The sequence below is a fragment of the Ostrinia furnacalis genome, unplaced genomic scaffold, assembly GCF_004193835.3.
Source record: "Ostrinia furnacalis isolate ACB-3 unplaced genomic scaffold, ASM419383v2 OfSCF6412, whole genome shotgun sequence".
In the NCBI taxonomy this organism is placed as follows: Eukaryota; Metazoa; Arthropoda; class Insecta; order Lepidoptera; family Crambidae; genus Ostrinia; species Ostrinia furnacalis.
In genome coordinates, this window is record NW_021136651.1 from 12,459 (window position 1) to 22,944 (window position 10,486).

General features: G+C 39.4%; 1 protein-coding gene across 1 annotated transcript; it reads left to right on the forward strand.

The window, feature by feature from the left end:
- Positions 1 to 6,413: 6,413 nt before the first annotated feature.
- On the forward strand, positions 6,414 to 9,672 carry LOC114362327 (uncharacterized). Its single transcript, XM_028317677.1, has 3 exons — positions 6,414 to 7,059; positions 7,209 to 8,732; positions 9,032 to 9,672. The coding sequence occupies exons 1-3, from the start codon at positions 6,414 to 6,416 to the stop codon at positions 9,670 to 9,672; spliced, it is 2,811 nt and encodes a 936-aa protein (XP_028173478.1).
- The last annotated feature ends 814 nt before the right edge of the window (positions 9,673 to 10,486 follow it).

Consider the following 10,486-nt stretch of genomic DNA (forward strand, 5'->3'; position numbering starts at 1 on the left):
TAAAAAACTGCAGCGACCATCTGCGGTACAAAGTAGGTTTTATAAGATTGAGGTTACTTTAAATTTTTACATTAAAAGTAAAGCATAATCCATCCACATTAAAACTTGGGAGAAATAAATTTAATTCCATTTATTTTAAATCGATAGGTGCTCTAAGTGGAATAGGCCAGGTGCTATTCGTGTAGGTGCTATTTGGGCGGGTGCTCAAAGTGGAATACGTATTTTTTTTATCTTATCCAATTTATTTTTAAATAATAACCACTGGCTGTATCTGGGCTGTCACCTGATACTCTGGCTAGGGCTTTGAACTTAGTGCTCAAGTGAACCGAAACGTAATATTGGACCCGGTGTATTAATGTCACCTGCGGTCTGTGGTCGTGACAAGTGCGCTTATTTATAGGAATCCGAAAGAGAATATCAAAAAACTTTAAATTATTGGATTACTCTATATTGTGTCAACCTTTTGACCATGACACCGGTCTACCATGGACACCCAGTTGACACTCAAATTGGTCCCAACCCAAAAAAATATCCCACCCCTATTGATCTTTCTACTACTATTATTATAATAATAGAAAGTTTGTATGTTACTCTTTCACGCAAAAACTACTGAACGGATTTGATGAAACTTGAGTTCGAACAAAACCTACGCAACCATCAAGTCTTCAATAGCTTATTTTCGTCTACTATTTTGTTATCATATTTCTGATTTCTGATAATTGGGCGTAGGTTCAACTAGTTGCACTATTTAACCTTTGGACAATAGTCCGAAAATAAACTCAATAACAGCTCATATTCCCCGTATTTTGTCTGGACGATAAAACAAAAGATTATCTCCTCGTTCAAAAGAAATATGGAGTCGGTAAATAAGTCGCAATAGAAAATAAAGATAAATCTTAAGATTAAGAAAAGGTTGAGACTTCTGACGATGGTTTTTTGCTGTATCTTGCGGAGTCATTTTACTCGTATAAGGTAGGACACAGTCGAGGCTAAAAGAGGTCGAAATGTAGGGACGTGATGCAGTAATTTTAAGATATACTAGTTATTTAGTACCTAGGTATCTTTATAGATTTATTGATGCAATGAATCACGATGGTAAAGGTCATGTAAAGTCCTGAACAGGAATTTTATTACACTTCTTAAACTTTTTTAAAATCTCATAATGGATCTAACGATATCAAAGTAGTTTCACAATCAAAAATTTTTCGTTATTTTTCATATTGTTATTGTGTAGTATTTTGATAATAATTATAATTAATTAAAATGAAAATACTCTTAGCTCTCTAATGAAATTAGAAACGTCTGGGCCTGACTCTTCATAAAGCTCTACAAACATCTTTTGTAAAATGTGAACGAAATAAGTTCTCTTCATAAAGTGTGTTATTTGTCGTAGATGTCTGAAACTTCGTTAATTAAGAACTAGATGAAATAAAATAAATATTTGCCCTATTCAATTCTATCTTGATAAAATTAAATTACTTGAACCTTTGTTGTGAGGTTCATTTGAGACATTCTGTTACTACATTACTTAATTTGAATTTTCTATTAATTTCTTTTTTTATATTTATTAAAATATTATTTTATGGCAGTTTTATGGTTTATGAAAGATGGTGTAAAGGTGTTGTCAAATATAGAGCACGTAAAAACTTTATTTTAGTACAAAATGTCCTATTATCTTACCTTTAAAAGACAGGCTCTTTTGTCAGGATAGTTAAGCCAGTATTCACAAACATTACTATGAGGTCTCACGGTGCGCGTGGAAGCACAGGGTGTGCCTTCAATTTACTGCTTCACTTAAGGAAGCATCGTTTGTGAATACGGGCGTTAGTTCTTAAAGAGGTTTAGAGTAGGCGCACACCGTTGATTTTTAGTTGGCCGATAGTTGTGCCCGATTTTAATTTGTATAAAGAATCGGCCAAATCGAATCGGCGTAGTGTGCGCACTCCCTTACATGCCCATACTGATCAACTGCCCGACTAAACTATCGGCCGACGAAAAATCAACTGTGTGCGCCTACTCTTAAGCTCAATAACATTTTGATAATTGGGATATCGGCAAAAAAAAGTACATTATGCCTCTGTTCTCTCCTTTATAGATTGGCCTTTAGAAACTTTATTATATTCTTGTAAAGGTTATTAAGCCGAGCAAGACAAAATGTCTTCCAGAAATGTCCATATTATAATTAATAGAGTAATAACCCCGTAAGGTGGCTGACCTTTGCGAAGATTGTGAATTGTTTCTGAACATTATGACGAAGTTTCACTTTTATTTTACTTTCGGAAATGAGATACCTTTAATCATATTCTACGATAGGTTGAGCTGTTCTTCTTTTGTTTTAGTGCCCAAAATGTACAGAAAACAATTAGGTATGTAGTTAACATATTTCAATTTTACAATAAAGTAAGATTTTGTCGTGATTTTCTTTGCGTTTAAGAGTCACTCTCTTAAAAATCTCAAACTAAATTTTAATTAACTAAAAAAAAATCGAGTTTTCTACCGTAGAAAGTTCGTATTTTTCAAGTTATTTTTGTTTTAAGTTGGTAGCATGCTGTTAACTGTAAGTTTAACTGATGCCATTTCGAGGATTTCAATTCGTATTTTTAAAACATTACCTTTGAAATTAGAACAAGTAAAGTGGTTTAATAATTATTATAATTTAAAACCTGAAACTGCGGCGTGAAGGCAGAGTAAAAATGTAGCAAAAACCCTGTTATTTCTCAAAGTAAGACGACGATGTATTTCCTCACATTACCATGGTAGGTACATTACATTACATTACGTATGTTAAAGTAAAGGGCAAAAAAGCTCTGTTGCCGCAACAAATCAGCGCTCGAAGCTCGTACTCGTAACTTTCCCCGCAAGAATGATTACTGCACCGGGGGGCTATTCTGGAACCACTCTACTTTCTTTCTACTACTTTAAATAGTCTTAAACCGTAAGTATCGATGTAGCAACAAATGCTGTCAAAAGAAACAAATTTTCTGTAATTTTATTTGGTAAATAAATGAAAAAAATGTGTTTAAAATGGGTCATAATGTTCACCTACTTTGTCATGGATATTTTGGTTTATTAATTTAGTTAAATTAAACCAAAAAGTCAGATTTAAAACGTGTAGGACTGTCCGAATCCTTGAAAGGAACGAATTGGGCAGTTTTACAATTAAATAAAACTCGTAAACGCTAGTGAGTTTTTGAAAATATGCCTTTAAGTTAAAAATATGGGCTATCACAACTCACTCGATAGAAAGTCGATTGTTTATTTTTCTTGTTTCGCACATCGAATATTTGGTGGAATGCCAGCCATGGATGCATCAGCGTTGCACGTTGCACATCGATGCACCGCTATACTCCAGTGAACAGCTTTGATGAATTAATTTGGTATCTGTTAGATGCAAATTCCTTTTTTTAACGCTTACGATTTCTGAATTGATGGCTAATGTTACTTCTTTACGCAATATCTACTGGATGGATTTTGATTAAAGTTTACTACAATGGGCTAGAATGATGTATACGATATACTAAATTACGGGTAGGTAAAGGCAATAATTAGAGTCTTAGCAAAAATTAAAGTTTTTGTGAATGATTAACTGATTCCAAATTCCGTGATATCTCTGGATATAATAGTATTTTCGCACGCTTTCAGAATACACCCCATGTTCATACGGGAAGTGAAATTAAGCCCGATGGGGATCGATGCTGGCAATCGATTACGAGCCTTTTTGTCAGCGCCCTGCTGGTAGCTCGGAGGCGGTTCATCATTACTCCGTATGGGGGCCATCGGTTCCGGCTGCCTTACTGACAAGATTATTTGAAATGTTGTTAGTATGTTCTTGTTCATCTAATGATTGGAACAAAATGAGAGCACATATTTGGTGTTAGATAATTAACTTGTTGAGATGCAAAAGATCTTAAATATTTTACAATAATTTTTATTCTGTATGGGACCAATAATGAAATTTTAAGTTACTCAGTAAGCATTGTATTTTTTTTCAGCTTTCAATGTTGGATCTGTACAAAAAGTTGGTTGTTTTTGAGCACTAGAATCACACTTTCTTCGGTTGACTCCTGTCCTAGTTCGATTAGAATTTGACAACTTTTAGTGACAGAGTGATTTGAGTAAGCATAGCTATATGTCTAGCGCTTAACTCAGTGCCTGAGGTATGGGAGTGACATTGACATATTATGACATGACAGCTAGAGCATATAAATCGAGGAGTTCTGAAGTCTCGCTGACGTTTGAAGTTACAAAAACACCCTCGCAAGTAGGGTTGCCAGGCGTCCGGCTTTAGCCGGACATGTTTGGCTTTTTAGGGTCTAGTACGTACGTAGTAATGGAACAACTTTGTACCAACAAACTAACAAGTTGATGTCAAAGTGCTACGAATAAACTTTGAAAAGAAAAGAAAATAGACGCAGAAAATTATGGTAATTATAATAATAAATACTTATTTATTGTAATTCTATATTTTATGTACGAGTATGTCCTAATTGAGCCTGTCTGTTTTTTTTTATCCACAACGAGGAAGCTCTTGTTTAACCTAAATAAAGAGCCTAATATTAAACTTCACAAACCGCTTTTGGATGTAGTCCGCTAGAAAATTATGATACGTCGGTAACAATTAAAATAATGGAATGAAAATTCCAATTAGGCTAAAAGCCGCAAAAACTCGATTCAGTCTCATAACACCACTGTGCATACCAAAATCAATTACACCTCATATAATATATCAAACAGCATCACATTTATTACGACGAGCCACCCGGCGCACAGTGGACCGTTGCCAAAACATCCGTGGAAAAAAACTTTTAAATTGTGAGAAAATATTTTCACATTTCACAAGTATGCTGGAGCGCTCAATGGTCGCTGTATGATATACTCTTTTCCTTTCTTTTGAATGGGATGGGGCAACTTTGAAAGCTTTTGCGGGTGTGAAAAAGTTTAGGCGAAACTTTTAGAATAACACTGCAATTCAGTTCGGTTGCAGACAACAGGAAAATTTATTTCTATGGCTTTCTTATAAATATTTTTATTGGAAGGGCAATTATTTGTAGATGGAAAATTTTCATCTTAACTCTGGCGTATTTTAAAGCAGCGGCGACATCACTTTCAATATTTTTTCCAGTTTTCAAACATTTTTCATGGATGCTCTGTTTCTATTGACCGTAGCGTGATGGTAAACAGCCTAAAATCTTTCTCAATAAATGGACTATTCAACACAAAGACATTTTTTCAAGTGGGACGAATAGTTCTTGAGATTAGCGCGTTCAAACAAACTAAATAAGAATTAGAAGAAGTACAGATTCTAGCATAATACTCGTAGAAAATCACACGATCGTGATATCTCGTTACTGCTAGGTCCAATACAGTAAACGAAGCGCGTGACATGCTTGCCCAGTGGGCCGTGTTGCTGCCAAATGTAGACTCACGCCCCTATTCACAAACATTACTATGAGATCTCACAGTGCGCGTGGTTATACACGAACCAATCACAAAGCTCTATTCAACGCTGTGCGTTCAATTTTCTGCTTCGTTCGCAAGCTTCGTTTGTGAATATGAGTGATAGTGCAATGGAAAATTGATATTTAGATGTCACATACACCTATGCTGTTATTTGATTTTCAATCAGTGTAAAGAAACGTAAGGTTCTCATTACCGTAGCTGAAAACTCGGCTGAAACCGACAAGGGAAGAGAGACGGTACTTATCAAGAGAAAAGTTTTTTAAATTGTTTTGTTGTTTTTCCAATGCGAAGACGAACCCAAGAAGTTCTTTCATCAATGTGACTTCCGAATGCGATTAATCGTTTCTCAAGTGGTTAACTTGAGACGATCATCAATCAAATCCTTATTCTGATGTATTTATTTAAACCCTACGTATTTTAATTTTCTTTTTAGTGATTAAAAGAAACAAATTCAATTACGTACGAATTAAAGTCTGTATTATGGTTTCATTCACATTCTATTGAAACTGTAGCCACCTAGCTCATACGTCATCGCATCATCAATATTGCTCCACCGCTTGACCGCACGCGCCGCGCGCCTGAGACTGACTGGCGCGAACGGACGGCGGCTGCGCGCGGTATTTACGTGCGCCGGCGATGGGTGACGTCACATGCGCAAGAGCAGCGGCGTGACCATCCCGTACGAATCCTTGCCGTGCACTGAGCGAGACAACGGGCACGCGCCGTATTTATGTGGCGTAGATTTCAGCTGCAGCGGCCTACCTACACTAGCGAGCTATGCGATGCGTTCGCAGTTTTATTTTGACGACCCACTATTTGGAATACATTTTTGATAATATAAGAACCCTGGTTTTGGAAATAAATATCTCAGTCTTATTACGGCATCCGAGTTTTACTTAACATCTACCTACAACTACTTAGTACAACACACTAAATTGGTGACCCACGCAAGCATGAACACCTGCAACGAGAAAACGGTTGAAGCCACACAACACAACGAAGAAATGGCAGCAGTCTCCGTTAAAGCCCGTATTCCACAATTCTGGCGTCAAAAGCCTAGACTTTGGTTCGCACAATACGAGTCAATTATCGCTAACCAGAAGATGGGAGACGAAGCAAAATATCATCTCGTCGTGGCTCAACTTGAACTGGCCGACATCGAGCAAGTTGGAGATATAATATTATCCCCACCGGAAAGCAACAAATACGAAGCTCTGAAACAACGATTACTATCTGTCTACGAAGAATCGGAGTCCAGACAACTTCAAAAACTACTCGGAGAGATGGAGCTAGGAAGCCAAAAACCCTCACAGCTGCTGAGGAAGATGCGTGATCTAGCACTTGACAGAGTCCCAGATAACACCTTGAGAGTGATGTGGACTGGGCACCTACCTTCATCAGTTCGTGCCGTACTCGCCATCAGTGCTGAAACAAAGTTGGACCTCCTCGCTTCAATGGCTGATAAGATGACAGAACAGACACAAGAAGTCAATTCTATTTGTTCCTGCAGTACTTCGAAGCCTACTACAAACGAAGATTTACTGAGCAAGATCGACGCCCTATCTAAAGAAATCGCATCGCTTAAGATGGAACAGAACCGTAACCGCGGAGCTTATCGTCGAAACAATTACAATAGAAACCGTTCCCGTTCAAGATCTGCGAGCCGTGTACGAAAGGACCCACTGTGTTATTTTCATAGAAAATTCGGCAAGGAAGCCTACCGGTGTCAGCAGCCCTGCGAATTTAAGAAAAACAGCAAGAACGAAGATTCGTTAAACTAACAACGACTCAAGCAACGACGGGGGCTGGAGTCGACGAAATATCAAACCACCGTCTCTTCATTAAAGATAAAACCTCGGCTCTCAACTTTCTCATCGACACCGGCGCAAACATTTCCGTCCTACCCGCAACTCAGGCAGATAAACGAAGAAACGCACCGAGTAATTATTTATACGCCGCCAACGGTTCTTCAATATCTGTTTACGGCGAAAAGACAGTGGTGCTCAATCTTGGGTTGCGGCGGCCATACAGTTGGAGATTTGTCATCGCAGCAGTATCGAAACCAATACTGGGAGCAGATTTTCTTCAACACTACAACATCGTGGTCGATTTACACGGAAGAAAATTGATAGATAAACAAACAAATCTATCTACAAGAGGCTGTCTCATCCCAACAACACAAGGCAGCGTTCGAACGTTGGACGACTCTCAACCCTACCACGATTTACTCGCCAAGTTTCCGAAGATTACCAGACCGAGCCTGAACAATCTGTGCAACACTGAAGTCGAACACCACATTGAAACTACCGGACCACCTATATTCTGCCGAGCAAGACCGCTACCGCCTCACAAATATAACGTAGCTAAAGAAGAATTTCGTCAAATGATGAATCAGGGCATCTGCAGACCTTCCAGCAGCCCATGGGCAAGCCCACTTCACCTGGTACCGAAGAAAGATGGCCAATACCGTCCCTGTGGTGATTACAGAAGACTCAACGCTGTAACGATCCCAGACCGATATCCGATACCAAGACTTCACGACTTCACCTTCAACCTGCAAGGCAAGAAGATATTTTCGAAAATAGACCTGCAAAAGGCCTACTTCCAAATTAAAATCCGTGAAGAGGATATTAAGAAGACCGCCATCATCACACCGTTTGGCCTATTCGAATTCACAAGAATGTGCTTCGGTTTGAGAAACTCTGGCCAAACGTTTCAACGACACATCGATGACGTCATGCGAGGCCTACCTGTGTTTTCGTTTGTTGATGACATACTCTGCGCTACGGAGGACGAGATTTCGCACAAGTTATTACTAGAAGAAGTATTCACCAGACTAGAAAAAAATGGCCTACAGATTAATGCCGCCAAATGCATTTTCGGCCAAGAAAACATAGAATTCCTGGGATACAATGTTTCTTCTGAAGGTATCAAGCCAACAAACGAGAAGGTGAAAGTTATTGAAAACTACCCGCAACCGACTACAATTCACGAACTCAGGCGATTCCTAGGAATGATTAACTTCTACCGTGAAAACATTCCAAACGCCGCTCAACATCAAAATGCATTGAACAAATACATGCACAACTCGAAAAGAAACGATAAAACAAGAATTGATTGGGACAACGCAGCATTACAAGCCTTCGAAGAGTGCAAGCGAGACATCACTAACGCCGTCCTGCTCTCGCATCCGTCGACAGTCGCACCTTTCGCCCTGATGACCGACGCCTCCGATACCTGCGCTGGAGCTGTTTTACAACAGAAAATAGAGGGTAGATGGAAACCGCTCGGATTTTTTTCAAAAAAATTCAGCGACGCCCAGCAGAAATACAGCACCTATGATCGAGAGATGTTATCAATCTACATGGCAATCCGGCATTTTCGACGCATGTTTGAAGGGCAAGAACTCATAATATACACCGACCACAAACCGCTAACATACGCACTGACTGCAAACAGCAAAAATGAAACACCGCGGCGNTATCAAGATTTGGTTGCCCAGCGATAATAACTACAGACCAAGGCAGGCAATTTGAATCAGAAATATTCAAATTCCTAACACAACGCCTAGGAATTCATCGAACACGCACTACTGCTTATCATCCTCAAACGAATGGCATCATCGAACGCTGGCACAGAACGCTGAAAACTGCACTAACAGCTCGCCTTCAAAACAACACGACTTGGACACGCGAGCTACCTACCGTCCTACTGGGATTGCGAGCAGCGATAAAAGAAGACATCGGACACAGCGCAGCCGAACTACTGTACAATCAAGCACTTCGTCTACCCGGTGAATTCTACGGTGAACCGGTGACGTCATTCACATCGTCACAATTTCATAACGACCTCACAGAAGCTATGCACAAAGCGCAAAAACAAAGATCGTCGTCGAGGCCTACGTTCGTGCATAAAGATCTACATATATGTACCCACGTATTTGTAAGGAACGATGCCGTACGCAAGCCACTCACACCAAGTTACACCGGACCTTTCAAAGTCATCGATCGCAACGACAAATACTTCGCCATTCAAATGCCACTCAGACGCACGAACATCTCAATTGAAAGACTGAAACCAGCATTCATCATAAACACGGAAGCTGAAGACGCTGAAGCACCCAAGCACTCAAACAACTTGCACACCTACGTCACAAGAACAGGAAGAACATCGAAGCCTCCCGTACGCTTCGCTGAGGGGGGAGTGATGTAGCCACCTAGCTCATACGTCATCGCATCATCAATATTGCTCCACCGCTTGACCGCACGCGCCGCGCGCCTGAGACTGACTGGCGCGAACGGACGGCGGCTGCGCGCGGTATTTACGTGCGCCGGCGATGGGTGACGTCACATGCGCAAGAGCAGCGGCGTGACCATCCCGTACGAATCCTTGCCGTGCACTGAGCGAGACAACGGGCACGCGCCGTATTTATGTGGCGTAGATTTCAGCTGCAGCGGCCTACCTACACTAGCGAGCTATGCGATGCGTTCGCAGTTTTATTTTGACGACCCACTATTTGGAATACATTTTTGATAATATAAGAACCCTGGTTTTGGAAATAAATATCTCAGTCTTATTACGGCATCCGAGTTTTACTTAACATCTACCTACAACTACTTAGTAAAACACACTAAATGGTAAACTGAAAATTATTAATAATAACCGGTTATTATGAATAATTCCCGACAGTCGCGGTGAAAGTGATAAATTAATCACATTTAACAGTGATTATTTAATAATTCAACCTTAGTACTAACAAATTTCATAAAAGAGAACAACATCTTGTGTACGTGTTTGTGTACAGCCAAACTTTTGAACGTTTTGATACCATATATTAATATAATTTGGCATAATGAGTTTGGAATGTTTCTTGCATAATATTACTTTTCCATGATGCCTATAACATAATGTTTTGATTTAAAGTGAAAAATAGGTTAAGGTGACCTAAATGACATAAATGACCTCATATTAATCACATTTACCAAATCATGCGGTAATTATTCATAATAACCGGCGATTATTCATA

Coding starts and splice junctions, on each gene's coding strand:
- LOC114362327 (XM_028317677.1), top strand. CDS start 6,414: ATGAACACCTGCAACGAGAAAACGGTTGAAGCCACACAACACAACGAA. Junction 7,060..7,208: donor GCTTAAGATGGAACAGAACC/GTAACCGCGGAG, acceptor TGCGAATTTAAG/AAAAACAGCAAGAACGAAGA. Junction 8,733..9,031: donor TTTACAACAGAAAATAGAGG/GTAGATGGAAAC, acceptor CACAACGCCTAG/GAATTCATCGAACACGCACT.